The sequence below is a fragment of the Camellia sinensis genome, chromosome 3 (assembly GCF_055761805.1).
Source record: "Camellia sinensis isolate YWXY chromosome 3, ASM5576180v1, whole genome shotgun sequence".
In the NCBI taxonomy this organism is placed as follows: domain Eukaryota; kingdom Viridiplantae; phylum Streptophyta; class Magnoliopsida; order Ericales; family Theaceae; genus Camellia; species Camellia sinensis.
Window position 1 is genome coordinate 57,259,970 of NC_138963.1, and position 22,196 is coordinate 57,282,165.

Here is a 22,196-nt window from a genome sequence, read left to right on the forward strand (position 1 = left end):
TCTATTGTGAATATGTGCTTCATTACAGCTTGCTGCATTTGCATGATCATTGAAGTACCTTCGGCTTCTTGCATTGTCGGTTGCATTTTGCCCCTGCCTGCGGCATGCCTGCGGGCACATCTCTGTTTGTCTTACCTGTTTGTCTAAGTCTTCGGCCTTGTCAAAAATGGGTCGTCTCTGGACTTTGACATTCACTCCCGTCACTTATGACTTCCGAGTTCTGTTAAAGAGGGGCAACTGTAGACACCCCATTTTTGACCGACCTTAAGACTCAGACGTCACTAGTTGAGCACTCGATGATATTGCATATTGTGCTCATTCAGAAGTTTCAGAGTCTCGGCTGCGAGCCTTGCCTCCGGACTTTCGGACTCTTTCGTGCCTTGCCTCGGTTTGCGAACCAGGCTCTGTTTTCTCTGTTTTCTCTTCCCGAAGGGAGGGAGAGGTCTCGTAGATCATCTCTCAGTGGTCGTAGGCTACGTTTTGTGGTCGTAGGCCATTTTTTCCGTTTGGAGCCCGGTTTTCGGTTTTTCAGAGCCGACGGCCGTGTGCCTCGGTTCGGGACCGCTTAACCACCTCCGTTTGCTCCGATTTTTGGCATACACCTTATTTCCTCCCTTTTGAGGAACACTGTGGCCCGAGAGAACAACTTCGTGGTCGAACGCCACCTCCGGTGCTTAACAGCCCATTTTTGGGGCCCCAGGCCGCGCGTTTCGCTCCCCCGAACCTCCGTTTTGCATCCGTTTTGGTTCATTTTTGGTGAAAACCTTATTTTCATAGTTAGGAAGCTTGTAGGAGGGTGGAAGGCCAGCAATTGTTCTGAAAAGCCAGCTTTATTTCTTCATCGCTCTCTGACGCCCGTTTTCCTCACTTGAAAGCCAATGTTGACCACCCCGGGGCCACTTTCTTGAACCCTAAACCCCATATTTGTGTTGTACACACCTGGGAGGCCACCAATATTTGGTGACCGACCAGTAATTGTGCCTGACCCTTTTGACCCCCTCTAAAAAATTGTCTTTTCTCTCTCCTGGTTCACTTTTTCTAGGTTTCAACCACATAGTTGTGTTGTGCACACATGGGAGACCACCTTTTTGAGGTGGCCGACCAGTAATTGTGCTTGATCGTTTTGACCCTTGGTCGGCCGGCCATGGGAGGTGGTCGGCCGGCCCCCTGAACCTTCTGAACCTGGCCGGCCATGACCCTCTCACCTGGTTCCTTACAGCTGCACCCTCTGTTTCCCCCCAAATCCTGTATCCGAGGGGGGGTCTTTTGGGGGGAAAATTTGAATTTGATTTCCCCCCCCCCCTTTCTTCCATTCCTTTGCCTATATAACCAGCCCCTCAGCTGCATTTTAGAGGGTTACAAAATTTGGTTTGGAGCCCTTGCATTCAATCTCTCTCTCTCTCCATTCCAACCCTCAAAACACCCTTATTCCTACACCATTTACCCTACACCTCATAGCACAAGGCCTCCATCCCTCATTCCAGCAACTTGAGGCTACTTTCCAGAGGTGAAGAGCTCCCAAAATTGGTCCAAAAGCTGCTGGTCCATTGGTCTACAAGGGTGAGTCCCATTTTCCCTCTTTCTTGCCTTATCTTGCTTTGTATCTAAGCCATACTTGCTAGCATTTTTGGGCTCCGACCCAAACTGTAAATAGTCATATTTTGTGCTCATCTCCATGTTTGATTAAGGGTCTTTCTCTGTTTGAGGTCCCCTCCTCACCCTTTGTGTTTAAACTCACTTTTAGGCCAATTTTTGCATAGTATTTTAGGTCTATTTGTAAGTTGTTTTGGACTTGGTAATAAACTGTAAAATAACTTGTTTTGAGCCCCTATTCAACATTTTTGAAGGGCTCTCCTCTTTTTTAGGTCTCCTGCTATCACTTGCCTCTTTATCTCTCTTTTAGGCCAATTTTTGCATAGTATTTTAGGCCTATTTGTGAGCTGTTTTGGACTTTTCCATAAACTGTGAAATATCTTTTTTTGAGCCCCTCTTCAACTTTTTTGAAGGGATCTCCTCTATTTGAGAACAGCAGCTACCACTTGTCTCTTTACCCCTCTTTTAGGCCTTTTCTTGCATGATAGTTTGGCCTTATTTTTGATTATTTTCATGGCTTAATGTAAACTGTATAGTGCCTTTTTTTGAGACCCTATTCAAATTTGTTGAAGGGATCTATTCCATTTGGGGCCAGCTGCTGTCCCTTGTGTTTAATCTCTCTTTTAGGGCCATTTTTGCATGATAGATTAGCCCTATTTGTGTTCATTTTTTAGACTTGTTATAAACTGGAAATATGCATGTTTTGGGACTTTCTTGCCTCTGTCTTCATGCTTCATGATCAAATAATGCATGCTTTGTATAGCTGTAAGTCATTCCATGTGCCTAGTTTCGAGTTTTGGGGTTCATTCCATGCATCGGGTGCCATGTTTCCATGTTTCGGGGCTGTTTTGTATCATATTTCAGCACTGAAATTCACATGTTTGCATATCATGTTCCATGCCTTGCCATGCTTTGGGTAAAGTGGCATTTGATGCCTTAGGCTTGGTCCTCGGTTTGCGTGCATGTGTGCACGCATTTCGAGTGTCTCATTTTCATTTCATGGCCACTAATGTGAGTGTGGCTGAGGTCCATTCATGTTGGTGTAAGTCCATTATGCATTGTGTATGCCATTTCAATTCATAGTATTGCGTATGCTACGTTGTATGTTAGAGCATCGTGTATGCCATGTTACATCGCGCATTGTGTATGCCATTTCATAGCATTGTGTATGCTAGGTTACATGTTAGAATTGCATTCATGCATGTCATGCATATTGCATTGTGTTTGGGATAGGAGTTAGCCCAAGCATGGGAAACGAGGGACGTTTCGTACTTCGAGTGACGGAACGTGTCTCAATTCCCAGTCACCGACACTCCGGATAATCCATGATGGAGTTTAGGTCTTGTTGTGTTTATATGTGCATTCATTTCATATTGAGTCGTGCAATTCGACTCCTCGGCCATCATGCATCGATATGCGTGATTAGTGGCACGAAGATCGAGGACTACACTCCCCGAAGAGTAGTCATGCATACATATGTGAAAATACTTTGCCATGCCCCTTTGTTGCTCTCTGTTGCAGCAAGTCAGAAACCGGCAGCCTTCCGGAGCTTGGCACGCATTCCAAGAACAATTGCAAACAGAGGAAAACCGAGGCATCGCGAGGGATTCTCCGCACAAGGCAACCCGAGCATGCATCATTCATCATCCGGAGCAGATTTGAGGCAGTCCCTGGCTTGCATGCCAAGTTATTGCTTTCCTAATTTAATTTGTTAATTAATTAGGGTTTTGTACATATTTGGACTGTAATTATTCATTTGGGACTGTATATTATTTATTCGGACCCTCTGAGCGAGGGCACAACTATAATAAGTGTGCGTGTGTGTGATGTATGTCTTCCAACCCCACGTCTTTCTCCCTTTTTATTTACCCGCTTATGATGGTTAGATTAGGGCATGTTTCAATTAGCATGCAGTATGATAGCATGTTTGCATTCATTCATCTGTTTTGCATGCACCGGGCTCGGCCCATCATACTAACTGAATTGTATTTTCAATTCCAAGTTGAATACATGTTAGCTGTAGCATTTCATATGCCATGTCTAGAATAGCCGAGCCTGCTATAGTTGCATTTTTGTATGTGTTGCATTAGGCATTTCTGTATAGTTAGAATAATGCATGGATTTCAAATTAGCTTCTGTTTTGGCTTGGAGTACTCGGTAAGTTTTATGCTTTAGCATCCTTGCATGCGTGTGAGTGACTGCCATGATAGCATGCTTACCATGAGGCTAATTGCTTATGTGATATAACTGCCTGAATGCCTGTGGGTGAAGGTTGGGTTATTTGGATTGGAACAATTCATTAAATGCGAGTTTTAAGCCCACTAGATAGTGGCAAAATCACGTTTTCTAAGCCCACCCGAGGGTGGCAAATCTACGTCTTAGCCTACTTGCGGGTAGCACCATCAAACCATTTTCAAAATAAACAAACATGAAATGTTTTGTTCCAATTCAGACGATCCAGTCTATAGTTGTATGCTGTGTGCATCACATAGTAAATCTAGGCTAATAACCAGAATAAGAACGCATAATGTTTTCAAAAATAGATATCATGGTTAGTAGAGGCCGATCTTTGATCGGGCGAGCGGGGGTGCTCACGAAGTGACCTTCCCCAATCGTACCCAAGTTCCCGAGCCGAGGCAACTTTGGTGATGACGGACACGTGGCCTTAGGCAAACGAGTCAGGGTTTCCTAAATTTCCCCAAAATAAAATATTTAGGTGGCGACTCTGTATCTGACAAAGCAGTCCATGTTTGGCACTTCTTTCAAAATCTGTTTTCTCAAAACGATTTGCTAGATTTGGACTCTTTGGTTCAGATTAAGAACCGTGACAATTTGAGAGTCCTGAACTGTAGTGAGCCCAATATGAACGAACGGGGGGGGGGGGGGACTCGCCCTCCCAGGGCATTCGGGGACGTTTACAATACATTGCGATAGTCAATCAGCAATAGATAGAGCACAGAGTTATATGTATAACGGTAAGTCACGACACATTCGTCGTCAACATAACACCGTGAGACAACTACTCTCTAATAGAATTATTTCCATTGAATATGTGAAGTCTAAAGACAACATAGCGGATCCACTAACCAAAGGGTTAGCAAGAGAGTTAGTTGAGAATTCATCGAGGAGAATGGGACTTAAGCCTATTAAATAAGAGTTACCACAATGGCAACCCAACCTAGTTGACTGGAGAACCCAAGATCTAGGTTCAAAGGGACAACCGAGTTGTGAATGACTCAGAAGGATCATTAGGAGTCCAACTCCTACCCATTTTTATGATGAAATAAGTGATGTTTGCAGCGTTTAAGGTTAAGTAAAATTTTAATGATTCTTATATCAAGGTAAACCTAGTGGAGTATGGCAGGATACTCTTCATAAGAATCACCTATGTGAGTGTGAACTGGGCCGGTTCTATGAGATTTGTGAAAGGCTACAATTCTCTAGAGCACTCGTGAAAGACTAGGTTGTTCAAGGCCAAAATGAACACAATAGTGAGAACTAAACTGTGTCTAGGGATATACTGTGTGAGTTCTATTGTCTTGGTTTACACAAACGGCTGAACAATTCAAGACATTATGTTCACTGGTTAGCTAGTAAATCCGATAGTGTCTCACAAGGGAAGGTTCAAAGCCAAAAGCTACCTGTCCTTTGCAAAATATTTTCAATTTCTATACTCTCTGGTTTTAGATCATATTGTTACATTTTCTCTCCGTCAAATTCCATTCATGTGGGGGATTGTTGGAAAAATGGTGCAATATAGGCTTATTTTGGGCCATCTTTCAGCCCAAAATTGAGTGGGCTCCAAACGTCTTTTGAGTTGGGTCCAAAGAAGTGATGTGTTCTTTGCCGCGTGGCAAATCACACGGTGAAGACGGTATGTCAAGACCATTTATGAGTGAATGGAAAGTTGATGTCGTTTTTGGGTTCGTGGAATTGAACATTTAAAGATTTGAATGTGGGTTTCCTTTTAATGGGTCGTTCCACATTGAAATTTTAAGAGAGCTTGTATATGTATATAAGCTCTAGACTACAACACTTGGGTTGGGCCCCAAGGGGCACCCCAAGTTTGTAGAAGGGAGGAGTTATGGACAAAGTGAATCTTGACCCAAACCACCACACACGCGCCGCCGCCGCCGTCCGGCAGATGAGCCGAGCTGGGTGCGGATGTGGGTTGTGGGTCGGGTCGGTTCTAATGTTAATTTTTTAGACAAAATTTATTTGAATTTTTTTCAAAATTCTTGCGGGAAAATTTAATTTTCTGAACCGAAATAAGTTCAATTTTTGAATTTAATCAATTTGTTTCAAACAGTGTTGCAAACTGCCGTGTATCTGTTCAAACTGCGACTGCATCTGTTTGAAATTCAAATAGAATCTGTCCAATTTTTTTCACACCTGTTCACTTCAAATTAGCACCTATTCGGGTCAGATATTTTGCCTATAAATACAGCCATGTTCCAGTAGTCTTTACATCGGAAAATCAGTCAGAAAAATATTGTTCTTGTTGTCCAGATTTTATTTGTTTACATTATTCTTCATATTAGTTATTTAGAGTAATATTCAGAGAGTTATAGAACACTAGGTTCTAGTTCGCCGGACAAATTTGTTAGAAGTGCTTCTACAAATTTGTAATGATCATTGTATCCTGGGAGATAGACGCCACATATCCGTAAGCACCGTAGTGGGGCGAATCTATCTTAAGGACAGAGTGTCTCATACTCGACTTGCTTTTATTTATTTTTTCCATTTGGTTCGACAAAATAAATTCTGTAAGTTTGTATTTTATTTTGTTTGATTTAGTTTCAATTTATTTTATTTACACAGAAGATTGTTCCAACAGTATATACTAACCAACATGAGAAAAATAAAACATAAAACAAGCGAAACTTACCAAAATGGCAATCTACGAGTTCATGGGATACCATCTCCTCTAAATTGTCCTTTGAAGGGATCTCCCTGCATAGGGTAACCTAAACAAGAAACAAAAAAGAAAGAAAGAAAACACCGATGACTGGTGACAATTTCAATTGGTATGCTATGCAAGTAGTTTGGAGCACATATCATCTAAATTAATCAGCAACTCAATCTGTCGTCCTATTAATTGAGGAAGAGTAGAGAACAAAAAAGCACACATAGTCTAAGTCATGTTGTTTTTCCTTCATCAGTCAAACAAGCCTGAGGTTTAAAATTATGCCCACGAAAGGAAAAATAGAGGATTATAATTTATAAACTTTCCTTACTTTTCCCCTCAAAAGCTTCCCCCTGGAACATTTTTCTCCCCAACCAATCAGAGCACGTGGCAATGGAAGATAAATTATGTCTTTACTGAATCCTACTTTAACCACGTTCTATGCTCTTCTTTTTCTTTTTTTCTTTTTTTGGGAAAGGTGAGTATGTGGCAATGGAAGATAAATTGTGTCTTTACTGAATATTACTTTAATCAAGTTCTATCCTCCTCTCCTTTTTTCTTTTTTTTTTTTTGGAAAGGTGAGTAAAAGATATTTTTGTTGTCCAAATATTAACAACAAATCCACGAAGTGCGGTATGAAAGTTTTCAACCATTCAATTTAATGTTATTGTTTGGACCTCACCAATATATACAGAGCAGAAAATGTTATTCCTGCAGATGCAGACATAACCAGCATGTAACTGATTGTGTACAGAGGTTTGTTCAAAGAGATACCTGAAAGGAAAAGAAAAAGTCAAATATTAGTATCTTGGCGATTTGAAACGTATAAATTTGTGGATTTAAATCCAGATTTTAATTTCCTGGCATCCCTCTCAAACGAATAGGAGCACCCAAGGTCAATTTCAGCCATGTAGAAAAAAATAAAAAATAAAAAATAAAACAGAATTCTAACATTGGCAGTGTAGAAAATCCCATTTAACATTATCATTATTTTCCTTAATTTTTTACTTTTCCTACTAATACCTTGTCTTCTTAAAAAGTAAAAATAATAAGGAAGGAGAAAAAGGATAGTCATCATTAAGCATACCTACTAGGGCAAGGAACAATCCAATTCCCAAAAATGAAAATGAAAATATGCACCAATTGTATAACCGCTCTTTATGGTTCTGCAACACATTTCAGAAACGTTAGATTACCTTTATTTATGTAACTAATAGGAACACAACAGACGATTTCGGCCATTCACAGTATGTATCTCTGAAATAAAATTGTGCCACCATGAATGAATTGTCTTTTGAGTCCTCTAATAAAGGGAATGCTTACATTCTAAAAGTGCAATATAAGGCATTAAGCAATAATATTCTTGGAAACTGTCTCATTTCATCCAAGGAATTCGCAAAAGTATTAACTTAACAGCAATAACAGATGGCCATTTATCTAGATCTATTCTTAAATCTTGCATGCATTGGCATTAATTTTTTTACAAAGTAAACTCACCAATTGAGTTTTGTGAAATGCTAGGTTTCATGAAAAAAAATATAAAAAAAAAGCTTCATGAAGATTCTCCATCTTTAGATTAGTTTGTAGTGTTTTATTGTATGTCATGCAATCACCCTTAGATTAGTTTCATAAAGTTTTTCTTGATATTTCTTTCATGAAGTTTAGCATTACTCTTTGAGTTTTCTAAGAATACACATGTCCATTAAAGTGTAGCAGTAAACACCAAAATTAAGAGAAAAGATAAAAAAAAAAAAAAAAAAAAAAAAAAAAAAGTAGAGAACAAGGGAACAATCAATTGGTGCAAAGATGTCTTACCTGTAATTGTCCAAGAATGTGGCCATACTGAAGTCCAATTATGCACGTCACAGCAGCTGTCAGGGAACTTCAAATACAGGGTGTCAACAGTACACATTATTTACAACTCCTTGAAGGTTTAATAAACTATGAAGTACAGTCACTTCTGCATATCTAAACTCAAACTATTAAACAAATGTTCCTGAATCATATAAGTTATAAATCTAAATATGCTTTCATGACTAATCCAATTTAAGGAACCATTTAATTATAGTAAAATATAAATGACATCATATTACCAGTTCAAAATACCAATTTCTCAAGTGTATTGCATTTTCATGTAACAACAATGAAGACAACAATGATAAGACGATACATAATAGAATAGAGGTTTTGAAGTACCATCATGAAGGAAAGAGAAAGGATTAGATTGGTCACCTTAATATACCTTCAGGATTAAAAGGAGCATGACACCATGACGGTGAATTATCTGAAAGTTAGCCAATGCTGGAAATATTGCATTCCTGTGAAGGGGATACCATATAGAAATCAACTGATTACAGAATGTAAACCAGAATTTTACAAAATTTTACCTTCAGAATAGAGTTACCTTCAAGTTTCTATAAACAGGTTTTGTATATAGATGATTAAGACCAAGAACAAAACGATCTATCATTTCAACAACATTACAAGCAGGTCCATGATCTCCTCTTATGGAACATGTCACCTAATATGACAAACTCCATGAATGGAGGATTTAGATTATTTAACAAGTTTTTGTAATATGGATGATTATCTTCTGTGTAATTTCTCGCGTATTAGCAAGTATTATGCTATTATGTATGCCCTAATATCAAATAGAAGAAAGAAATGAGTTGATGCTTAATGCAGTAATATTTGAGAATCACTATAATCACTAAGAATGGCATAGACATCCTTCTGTCTTAAGTTGACTTGAACACTACAAAACATGGTTTCCATAATAAATCACATGCCCTGAAAAAGCATGAAGATTGGAATATTCAAATTCAACAACAGTGATTGGAGATGAAAGTAAGCTCACACATGTATTTCATTCTACTTCAAAGTCAACAAACTCACCTTCCAACTAAGTCACAATAAACACACACACACACAACCACACAAAAAAACAACCAAAAAACAAAAAATTAAGTGTCTTCCTACCAACATCCCTAAAATTTCCAAGAGAGTGTCAACTTGACAAATCGACTGTTGGTAGGAAAGTTAAGGAGTATAGAACATAATCTTACAGTGTAAACAAAGCTTTCATTTGTAGGAGGCATAGAAGTTGAGCTCAGTAACTCGAATTTCCAATCTAGAACATACAGGCCATATGACAACCCCAAGTATACTACCAACAAGGCACATGCAATGCACCTACAAAACAGCATTTCACATTATCACCAACTATTAAAGGGCACAAACTGAAAGAGGTAGAAGATTAAAAAAAAATGAATTTTTTTCTATTTAACTGAATTAACCATTCATTTAAACATAAAATGTTTCAAACTTCGTTTCAAAAACTTTATGAACATCAGTTCATCTTGTGAAGAATTAAAAGTGGAACAAATGGAAAGTCCACAATCAACATTGAGTGGGTGGATCATACCCATGTATAAAAATTTAATCTGCTAAATTTCAACAATTATTTGAAAGTTTCAATACCAGAATCACATAGTTGCATTTATTTATTTATTATTTTTAATTTAAGTATAAATAGATTTCTCACAAAATATATAATTGGGCATAGCATTGTAATTTGGTTGCTTGGTTAATTTTAAGTACAATATAGTTTTAACTTAGATTATGATTTGTGAATTTAAAATCATCTAAGCTTATATGGTGCATATACGAAATGAGGTGATTCACATTGAACAATATGTTAAGGTGATCGATTCTCAAGACATTTTACTGGTATAATAAGTCACGAGAATGTCTAGTAGGATAGTTGAGAGATTAAAGTAAAGTCAAATATTTTCTTTTTCTTTTCTTTTTTTTTATATTGATAATGCATCATCATACTACCCGATGTTTGGAAGGGTAATAATATTTTTCAGTTTTCATCATGATGCTCAACCTGATTCAATAGAATAAATGCTTGACAATTTAGCATGTCTGAAGTGAATGAAGCTAAACATCCAAGTATTCGTTGTCATCATTATCAAATGTGTTAACTACTCTTTCATGCCTCATAAAAGTTTTGAAAGATGAATCTAAATGTTTAGTGAAATATATTAAGGACAGTTAAATATCCACCAAAACCCAATATTTCAACCCATAAAAGGAAACAAAAGAAGTGAAATTAAAGTTTCTTCAAGTTAATAACTCCAACTTTTCAAATATTATGCACAAGCCTTGAACATTACAGAACGTAAAATGATGCCAGATATGGTAACTAACCATTGCCAATAATATCTCCTGAAAAAACCTACTCCCCTCCACCTCTGACATGGAAGCCATATCTCACACAAAGCTGCCACAATGTATCCAATGGATATCCTCTGGATTGAATGAAAAGATGCAAAAGTTCATTATTCCTAATAAAACAAAGCAGGGTTGCAATAGAGAAACACTTCCCTCAACTATTATTTGTACCACACATTCACACTGGTAAATAGGTTTATTATGTTTATGACCTGGGTGGTTATCACTGTTTTGACAATATTGCCAAAGTTCAGTGAAGTGAAATTCCTGGCAATTTAGAAATATGACAGTGTTCTATGTCAAAAATTGAACCGGTAAAAGTTAATAGCCTATGATTAAGGGATCTTATATTGAATTTGAAGGTGAATTTTGAATGTTTAACATGGTAAAAGATCCATTTTTGGTGAAACCCATGCATATTAACATGCATTGATTAACTCTAAATAATCCCTCTTTTTTCAAAGAGATTGAAGTGATCTCCATGAATCTATGTACAACTGGGTAGTCATTTGTCGAATACACATAAAACAACCAAGCAAATAAGTAATTGTCTACGTACTTACCACAGATAAACATTAACAATCAAATGAATCATGCCTCTACCATTCAATCCCAAGAAATCACAACCTTTAAATGCAAAATACAGTCCCAACAAATCATGTACGGGACACTACGTGTCTCATTAGTTTCGAAAATTAGGGAAAACATTAATTCTGAAAATTAAGAAAATTAGAGATAGAAAAATAGAGAAATTGAGTGAGTGAGAGAAAGAGAGGACCCATACCTGAATATACAAAACAGAGAAATCGAATAATAAGAGACACTGATGGAAGAGAACACACGACACTAAAGGAGACAGGTGGACGGGCTCGGAGATACGACGTCGGTGGCACCACTGAAGGAGGAGAACGAGCGACGTTGGTGGCAGCATTGGAGAAGAACACGTTGAAAGAGGAGGACAAGGGGCTAACCCGTGTTTTATTTTGACAGAGAGAGGGAGACAGAGATGAGAGAAAAACTGATAAACACAAAAATAAAAAATGAGGAAAAATTGTAGTCTATTTTTTTTCATTACTGCCCAATATGGCAAAATTTTCCCTTCAAAATTAGTGATAAAAATATGAAAAATAGCTTGTAGCTCGAAAAGTCCAAGGCTCGATTGGCCTGAATCGCAAAACGACGTCGTTTTGCTATTTTTTAATTTATTTTTTTTCCTTCTTTCTCTTTTGTATCTGAAACAAGAGAGGGAGGAAGAGAGAGAGTGTGAGAGAAAGCGAGAGAAGAGAGAAGAAAGTGAGGAAGGGTGAACAGAGAGAGAAAGAGAGAGAGATGGCGATAGGCGATGGCGACAGTAATGGGTGACGGTGCGAGATCTGTGTTTGGTTTTTTTTTTTTTTTTTGATTTTGAAAATCTGTGTTTGATGATGATGATGATGTTGTGTGTTGTGGTAGATCTGTGTTTGGTTTTTTTTTTAATTTTGATTTGTTTGGTTTGTTGTGGTAGATCAGTGTGTTGTGTTTGATGATGATGATGATGATGTTGTGTGTTGTTGTGGTTATTGTTGATGATGATCTATGATTGGTCCCCTTCCCTGCTCCATCTCTTCTTCTTCTTCTTCTTCTTCTTCTTCTTCTTTCTTCTTCATCCTCTCTGTTTCAGAATAGAGAGAAGGAAAAAAAAATAGCGAAACGACGTCGTTTTGCGATTCGAGCCATTTCGAGCCTCAGCTTTTTCGAGCTACAAAATGGGACTGTAAAAATATATTCCTCACCAAATGGTCTTAAAATATTTAAAATCAAGTTTCTAAAAAATATATATATATTTAAAATTATTGGTGACAAAAATATATTCCTCATAAATTAGTTTATAATTGGTGACAATTTTTTTTCTCACCAAAAGTGTCAAAATTTTGGCGACATCCAAAAAAATTAGCAAGAAAACTTTCGGTGACGAAACTTATTTTTTTTTCTCACCTAAAAGGAAGTATTTATTGACGAAAATAAATTTCGTCACCTTTTATTTTTGCTTTTTTATTATACGTGACAAAATTTATAATTCCTCATGGATTATTCTTATTTAGTGACGAAATTTGTTTTCTTTACTAATTTATTTACCAAATCAACAACAAAGCTAGATTATAAGCTAAAAAAATTTTGAAGATTGAAAACCCATAAAAAAATTGAAACAACTCAATTAAATTGATGCAATACAAGGAAAAAAAAATAGAGAAAAAAGAACCTGAGTTTGATGCAGAGAGTGGAGTCCTGTGTATACAAGAAGGGCAAACAATAGTGTAGGCATTGAAGGTGGAGTAGTGAGGGCAAAGATCAATGGCGGCGTGGTAACATGCGTGTGTTTAGAGAGAGAGAGAGAGAGAGAGAGTTGATAAACAGAAAAGGGGTCAAAAAAATTATTACCCTATTTTGAGAGAGAGAGAGAGAGAGAGAGAGAGATGATAAACAGAAAAGGGGTTAAAAAATTAATACCCTTTTTTTTTTCATTGCCACTCAATACATCAAAATTTTTCCACCAAAATTGGTGACAACATTCGCCAAAAGATCTCAAAAATATTAAAAATTATTGGTGACGAAAATATATTCCTCACAAATAATTTTATAATTAGTGACAATTTTTTTTCTCACTAGAAGTCCAAAAATTTTGGCGCCACCCAAAAAAATTAGCAGGAAACTTTTTGGTGACGAAACTTAATTTTTTTTCACCTAAAAGGAAATATTTATTGACGAAAATAAATTTCATCACCTATTATTTTTATTTTTTTATTATATGTGACAAAATTTATAAATTCCACACGAATTATTCTTATTTAGTGACGAAATATATTTTCTTCACTAATTTTTGTCACCATAGGTTACTTTTGCTGTAAGGATAACAACTTCTTCAATTAGGGCATTGGCAATATTTGATTTATGGATTTTGATATCTTAATGGTAGAATATTAGTTTTAAATAATTCCTGCAATTTGAAAATTATAGCAAGGATATGATTGCCTAAGTTTTGATTTGTTTTTGTACTGGGATGTGGGGCTTGTGGGGAACATGGTGAATGTTGCTGTGTTACTTTCACTGTTTTCTCCATGAACTTGAGTACCTTGCAGGATTTTGCCATTTTAAATTTTGCATTTTTTTTTCCCTTTGGTTGATTTCAATCCATGTTCCTTTGCACTTCAATGTGATAGAGTATACACTTATTTTTCCCTTTTTTGTTTTGACTTGAATGTAAGGGCTTTGAACCATATATGTGTGTATATATATATTTTGTGGTTTATGAAATTGCATTATTGTTCTTTTGTTTGTTATGAATAAATAGAGTAACTTATTATACTCAATTCAATAAAGCCTTTCCATGAATACTGCCTTGCCATTTTACTTGGTCTATTATCCTAATATACCATTCTACCATGTCTTTTCTCATTATTGTGACCCCATTTAATTTTAATCTTCCCCTTTCCCTAGCATTACCCTCACTGGTAATCTTTGTTTGTCGACAGGATCTCTTCTAATTCTTGCATTGCCTGAGCTTTAGTGATTGGCAGGTGTTCATTTGTCTAGGCTTCTTTTGGACCGTGAAAGATATTTGGTAATGCCTGTGTTTTGCATTTGTTGAGTTTCTGGCATGATCTCTGAGGTATGGTGTTGCAGAAGAGACTAGACTATGGATTTAATGATTATCAGGTGCCTCCCACACCTCGAGCTACCAGATCAGCTAGGGTAAATATAACTTCCATTCTAGCCCATTAACCCTTCTAATTTTTTCCTCTTCTGCTCTACTTTTTGACTTCTAATTTTAATTCCTTCTCTTGTTTTAGAGGAGGGTCCCATTTAGGAAGAATGTTGATGACAATCAAATGTGCGCATTTTACTTATTGGCTACTGTAGCTGGCAAGTTATTGTTAGAGGGAGAAAATTCTCCTAGTTTTGGTAATGCATTAACTGGAAAAAAACTGTGCACAATTGTGAAAGATTCATTCAAGAAAGAGCAGAAGGATGAAGATAATCCTTCAAAGGCTGAACCTTGTGGTCGAGGAAGCTGTGATAGGAGCTTTTCTTTTTCAGAGCTTGCTTCTCATGCTCCTGCTCTACGTCATAGTTTAAAGGAATTTTCACATGCCCATATTGATGATTGTTGGGGACTTGCCTCTGTAATAACAACTTCTGATTGCTCGGAGAAGGTTGGTTCTGCTAAGAAGTTAAAAAGCAAGATTCAACTTGGAAGCTCTGCCAGCAAATTAGAAGTAGCTTCCTCTGGGTTCCAGGAGTCTTGTGATTTTACAGTAGGGAATGAAAATAAGAAAAAGATAAAAATAGAGTCACCAAAGGCTGGAAATGCATTAAATGTTACCAAGGCTGATAGGTGCAGTTCGGATGATCTGGCAGTTAGGGATAGGAAACCTCCTGCTTTAGTTAGTGTAAACAATAGGGTGAAGTTGCCTTCATGCATTGATCAAATTCCTAGTAGTTCTTTCCCTGCATGTCGGGATGATGTAAAGTTAGTTATTAGAGATGATGACGAAAACTCTTCCGGGTGCTCTCAACCTAGCACCACAACAAAGACCTTCAGGTCACCACTATTTATTGGCAACCACTACTAAAAAAAGGGCATATTGCAACGTTTGCTTTGTGGTGTTTATGGAAACGCCATTGTAGATTCATTACACACAGCGTTTTGAAAACGTTGTCTTTGATCTCCGTTAAACGATTTCGTGTTGGGCCAATTTATTAACACCATCCTGGACTCTGTCTCTCACTTTCTCTACCTCTTCCACAATCCCGATTTGAAGCTTAAACACTCTCTCTCTCTCTTCCAAAACCCTCGATTTTGAATCTCAAACACACAGACTCTCTCTTTTGCTCGCTCAATCGATTGCAGATTTTGCATTGTATGTTATTTATCAATGTTGATCGAAGCTCAACAACTCTTGATTTGAAGCTCAAACACACAGAACTCAACCGCAACAGTTTGCTCTAGCTGTTCTTCACCGATCTCGAGGCTAATCAAGTGAGGACGGGCACCAGATAGTCCAGACTCCGATCTCTTTGTCTATTACTGCAAGCACTGCAGATCTCATGTCCTCATCACTAGTTCGCTTCTCTCTCTCTCTTCGTCTAATTCATCTCAATTCACCTTCACCTACTTCTCTATTTGAATCTATCTATGTTATCTACTTACCTATATATACACACATTTATATGCACTAACTTCATTTCCACACACACACAAAAACTAAACAATATTGGATTATCATCTTTGATTTTGTTATTTAGAGTGTTTGTCTTTGTGGTTTTTTTTAAAAAAAAAAAATTATTTTGGTTTTTAACTTGTTGAGACTGCTAGTGTCTGTGTTTGTGCTCTTCATCAAAATCGATTTGTTCTTCATCAAATCGCAGATCCAAAATCAATCTGTTCTTGCTGATCTCTCTTGCTCTTATCTCAGGTACATTTTTCATTCTCTACCTTATCATTGTCAAATCTGCTGATTAACTCTGTAATTTTTTCATTCTTTAGCTTAAAAAAAAAGAAAAAACACATTTATATAATTTGTGATGATCATGCTTTTTTATAATGTGATACCAATGGTGAGACAATGGTCCATTGGTAGGGCCCATAGGGATGTTTTCATTTGGATGATCTTGTTGGGTTTGTGTCTTATATTTCTCTAGGATTCATATAGTTATGGGTGTTTTACATGCATTTTAATTAGGTTGTCACTACAGGAAAAAGGGCATACCATAATAATGAAGAATACTTTGTACTAGTATAAAGGAATGTGGCGGTTGGGCATGTTATTGTGGTTTTATTCAACCGTTGCATTGCTAGATTTTGGAATCATTTACAACTTCATCTGCAACAGTGTTGGATGTGCTTTGACTTCCCTTGAACAAGTTCATCATAACCTGTGTGATTATGTTTATTTGCATTTTTTGGTTAAAGGAACTGACCTCTAGAACAAAGTTATAAATTGGTATTAGTTTTTCGTGTTAGTTTATCTGAAAAATGGTAGTTCATGGTTGGTGATGTCTGTAGGCTCTCCTGTTCCCCTGTATTAGTTTACCTTTTTTTTTTTTTTGCAAGAGTTTTTATACCATTACTATGCTCTTTCCCCCAGTTGTCTGTTTATTTTCTCAGTGTTTCTGTGAACTGACATACTTTCTAGTTTGAGTTTAAATCCAGTTCAAAAACTTTGCTTCTTGAATGACTGACTAGTCATTGGAAATGAGTTAATTAATCATCAGTAGAGTTATATATGTGATCTGAAAGAACATAGCATGTTTAGCCATATGATATACTAAAATCAAACCAGCAATGTAACAGCCCAATGAGAGAAGATAGAATTTGTGTGCATTTTCAATTTTCTGTCATATATTTTTTTTTTTTTGTATTTTTTTTTTTATATCCAGTATTTGGATGTTCAGCTGAAAAGCTTGAACCATTGAGTTGGGATTTGAGGATTCAAATAGCTGTAGATGTAGCAAGGGCATTGGAATACCTTCTTGATGGGGTAAGCCATAATCTTTGGCATAGATTCATTTCTTTTTTCCTAGCCTTTTTAGAGTATATGGATGTTATTAAAAAAAATGGAAAGAGAAAAGAAGATGAAGTTGTAGTTAGTTGTCATGTATAATTGCTTGGGCTCTTATACAATTGGGTGCATATTATACTTGGTTAAAGCAGGTAGCTGATTTTGGGCTTTGATAAAGGCCATTGAGGCAGTTCCAGATTTGAAGACCTATTTGGCTGCAAGGTTTTCGCTCAAGGAAGGCATGAATTAACCCCTAAGGTAACGTTGCACAAGCATCCCGCAAAGGCACTTCTAAGTTCGTTATCAATCACAAGAACCTTAGAGAAGTATATTTAAAAATTTGGAGGGTGCCAAGGAATTCTTTTAGTTGCCTTGTATCCCTTTTCTTTTATAATAGTTTCTTATTGCTCATAAAAAAGGAAAGTTAGGAGTAAATCTACAGTCTATGAAATTGAATTTTGATATGAATTTCTTCGTTGCATATTACAGGTTGCTTAAGAGGTTGGATTTTCCAGAAATGAAATTTAGCTTGTATTTTATGGGCTATGAGGTAAATTGTTCTGCATTACTTTTGCAATATATTTTTTTTTCTTTCTATTTCTATCTTCTAAAACCATGAGATTCTAATTTTTTTTTTCTATTTCTGCCATACGTTCATTGATGTTCTTTTTAAACCTTGTTGCAAGGAGGAGACAGTTGATTGGTGCTCTGCCCTCTACAAAGAGGGATGAACACTTGGATGGAGTGGAAGACAACTGTGTAATTGATCCACAGCATTAGGGATATTGTTGATAACTTGGGATATTAGCTCTTTCGAGGATGGTACACCTTTTGTCTTTTTAACTAGTACACATACATGGGCTCCTCCTTTTGGTGATTTGTAGTGAATTCACTTAAAAACAATTATCTTGACATCACTCTCTCTCTCTCTCTCTCTCTCTCTCTCTCTCTCAGGACCTAACACTAGCTCCCAGCAATGCAGTTGATCGTACTGTTTGGACATGCAGTCAGAAGGCTACAATTGAGCTCACACAATCTATTTTATTTTGATATCACTTTTTTTTTCTTTTTTTTCTTTTTTTGAGAACGTGGGTTCTGAGAGTTTTGGGACCCACTTTGTCTGGTAAGCTTGATCCTATATCTTCAAGCTTTGTATTGTAAGCTTCACTTGCTTGTTGCATCTGTTGACAAGTGTTTGATTTTTTAAAACATTCATGAAACAATGCTAATCTGAAATTGCTGAATAATCAGTTTAGGCAATTGCTGGCTTGCATAGAAATGGAGATTGGTCTATTCATTAGGAGAACATTGATGGTGGCGTTATTTTGTCTGTGGGTGCCCATGAAAGTCATGGTTAGGACTGGAAATGCTGGTGTTTCTTCCTCAAAGCCGAATGTAGTAAATATTGGAGCTCTGTTGTAACAGCGTCCGCGTGGGGGGGGGACCTCGCTACAGTTCGGACTCTCGATTTGTGTCACGGTTCTTAATCTGAACCAAAGAGTCCAAATCTGGCAAATCGTTTTGAGAAACAGATTTTTGAAAAAGTAGTGCCAAACATGGACTGCTTTGCCAGATACAGAGTCGCCACCTAAATATTTTTTATGGGAGAATTTAGAAAACCCTGACTCGGTGCCGAAGGCCACATGTCCGTCATCACCGGAGTTGTCTCGGCTCGGGAGCTTGGGTACGATCGGGGAAGGTCAGCTATGAGCACCCCCTTTCGCCCGGTCCGAAGACCGGCCTCTACTAACCGTGATATCCGTTTTTGAAAACTTTATGTGTTCTTAAACCAATTGTTAGCCTAGAATTACTATGTTATGCGCGCAGCAAACAAGTATAGACCAAATCGCCCAAATTGGAACAAAACATTTCATGTTTGTTTTGAAAATGGTTTGCTACTCGCAAGTAGGCTAAAATACAGATTTTGCCACCCTCAAGTGGGCTTTTAGAAAAGATGATTTTGCCACTATCTAGTGGGCTTAAAACTCACAGTTTTAATGCATTATTCCAATTTAGGTAATTCAACCTCCATCCACAGGCATTCAAGCAGTTATATCACATAAGCAGCTAGCCTCATGGTAATCATGCTATCATGGCAACATTCACACGCATGCGATATGCTAAAGCATAAAAGCTTACCTAGTACTCCAAGCCAAAACAGAAACTAGTTAGTAATCATATGCATGATACTAGTTCATGTTAAAATGGCTAATGCAACACATGCAAAGATGCAATCTAAACAGGCTCGGCTATCCTAAAGATGGCATATGAAATGCTGCAACAAACAAGTACTCAACTTGGAATTGAAATACAAGTGCAGTTAGCATGATGTGCCGAACCCGGTGCATGTCAACAAATGCATGAATGCATGCATGCATAGCATAAGGTATGCTAAAATAAATGTGCCCTAATCTACCATCATAAGCAGGTAAATAAAAGGGAAGAAAGAAATGGGGATTGGAAGACATACACACACTCACCCACACTTATTACATGTTTACCCTCACTCAGAGGGTTCGAATTAATATTACAGTCCCAAAATAATGAACAAATAAAATTATTACAAAATTCCCTAATTAATTAAAAGAAAGGAGACAAAAGAAAGAAGAGGGTGGCCACAGCCTCTGCCTCGGGGTGCGCAGATGATGTATGCTCGAATCCGTCCTGCCCGGAAAACCCGTACTATACTCTTGTCGCCTCTGTTTGTACTGCCTTGTCTTTCTGAAAATTGCCAAAGTACTGGAACAAGCTCCTTGCATCCTGCAGAGCACCACCGGCCAGACAGAATTGTCACCGGCACTTCACAATTACCATCGGCACTTTATCGGATTCATCGGCACTCCAGATAGTGCCGGTCGGCACTAAATTCTGCCGGTCGGCAGAAACTTCCTGCAGAAGACAATTTTGACAGCAAACAGAGAACAGACAGTGCATGGCATGGAGTTTTTGGACACATGTAAGCATGGTCCTACTTCTTATCATATTTTGAACTCAAAGAAGCATGACTTTCGATCCTTGAACCATCAATGGTACATGGTGGGTCAAATGATCGAATTTGCCATTTGATGTGAGGATGCATGCAACAAACAACATGAAAACCGGGGCCTTATCAAGTTGGAGTCAAAGGTCCTGATGACCGGGAATCGAGGCACATTGCATCACTTGAAGTATGAATGGTCCTTGATTCCCACACTTAGTTTGACACCCCAAACCAAGTAAATGCAATGCATGTAATGCTCAACAAGGCTCAAATGTATCATGCCACCAAGATGTAAAGCACAACAAGCATTATGCAACCAATATGACAAATGTATAATACCAAGCATAGAAGGTACAAACATGATACAAACATGGACCAAATTGACCATGGGATTGATGTGCTACAAAGCTTAATGGAACAACTATGCAAGAAACATGGAGCAAGCATGCAAGAGGGCTTAAAATGGCAAAAGGGCAGACCCTCACCCCTCTCAAAACAGTGGTCAAAAGTGCTCAAAATGATGGACAATCAACTCATGTGAATAAGCAAACTTATGGTCCCAAAGTTAAGGCACAAAAAGGAAACATTTCACCCTCATTAACATGACCATTCATGGCATGATTAAAGCAAAGCAAAAACAGGATTTGTGCATGCAAAATAGGACCCCAAAAACTCCTAATATGGCAGCTAAAACACCCCCTATGAAACAAATGCGCTAAGGCTCACTCCTAGGCATGAGAGGACACACCTTCAAGGTATGAAAAGGACCATACATGCACACATACAAGCATGATTCTTGGACTAGAAAGTGGTCCTTAGATGATATTAAATCATGAGGATAATCACAAACATACATGTTAGAGGTCAACATGCTCAAAGCTTTTAAGCTAAAATACAAAGCAACCCTAACAAACATGTCAAGCATGGCTAAAAGGATAACCAATAAACCTTAAGCATGGAAAAAACATCACTAAGAACTTCATGGAACTAAGCCAACTCTCACAAGAATCATGGCCTAATCATGATATGTATTTCTAAGCAAGATGGAGCAATACAAAGCAAGTATTACAAGCATACAAGGAGGCCCAAATCCGACCAAAAACAGAGGTTATATATGACCTAAGATGCCTAAAAAAATGCTGAAATGAAGCCAAGAAACATCAAGCACACATGCTACCCTCTTGAGCCCAAAAAGCAAGGAAACAAACCATGAAGGGAGAGGGGTGTCCCTCCCCTATGCAAGACTTCAAACCATCCTTTTTTGACACTAAAATACACTGATTTTCAGTGGTCAAAAGACCAAAACACTGAAGTGAACAAAACCTTAACAAAGAGGCACCAAAATAGACCAAACAAGGCCTATGTGGGTGAGTTTGCACTCTAACCACAAAGTGACCTTAATGAAAGTGCTAGAGCAGGAAAATATGAGCCTTTTTTATGTTATACACAAGAGCCAAAACAGTAAACAAAATAGGTAGAAAACCAATGCAAGTTTGGGGAATAAAAAGAAAGATGCTCACCCTTGAAGAACCCTTGAAGAACAAATGATCTAGCCTCCCTCTTTTGATCAAAACCAATCCAAAAACTCAAGAAACAACCTCCCAAGTCCTTCAATCTCGGAGTAAGGTGTAATGGTGTGTGTAGTGGTGCAAAAGTAAGGTAAAACACACCTTTTGAGCCAAGAAACACACACAAGAAGGGAGAGGGAGAAAGGTATAGAGATAATATGTATCTATATCTCTAAGGCTTGTTCTTTGGTTGCAAGAAGTTAACCTAGATCAAGGAGGAAGACCCTCTTCTTATAAGACTCCCTCAAAGCTTATTCAACAAGCTTGGCTAGAGGGAAATCCCTCCATACACGTGTATGGAGGAGGGGAGAGTTGGTTCCAGCTATCACAGCTGGCGTAAAAGATCTCCAAAAAGTGGATGAACTGTGGTC

General features: G+C 37.6%; 1 protein-coding gene and 1 long non-coding RNA gene across 3 annotated transcripts; both read left to right on the top strand.

The window, feature by feature from the left end:
• Positions 1 to 14,386: 14,386 nt before the first annotated feature.
• Positions 14,387 to 15,348, top strand: LOC145821540 (telomere repeat-binding protein 4-like). Its single transcript, XM_082918064.1, has 2 exons — positions 14,387 to 14,467; positions 14,566 to 15,348. The coding sequence occupies exons 1-2, from the start codon at positions 14,387 to 14,389 to the stop codon at positions 15,346 to 15,348; spliced, it is 864 nt and encodes a 287-aa protein (XP_082774190.1).
• A 154-nt stretch (positions 15,349 to 15,502) lies between these two features.
• On the top strand, positions 15,503 to 18,553 carry LOC114320210 (uncharacterized). Of its 2 annotated transcripts, XR_014363931.1 has the most exons (6): positions 15,503 to 15,838; positions 17,171 to 17,256; positions 17,430 to 17,535; positions 17,767 to 17,827; positions 17,970 to 18,099; positions 18,232 to 18,553. It is a non-coding gene; the product is annotated as an uncharacterized LOC114320210 (long non-coding RNA). The 2 variants fall into 2 exon arrangements; XR_014363930.1 differs by lacking the exon at positions 15,503 to 15,838 and having other exon boundaries at positions 16,417 to 17,256.
• Positions 18,554 to 22,196: the final 3,643 nt, after the last annotated feature.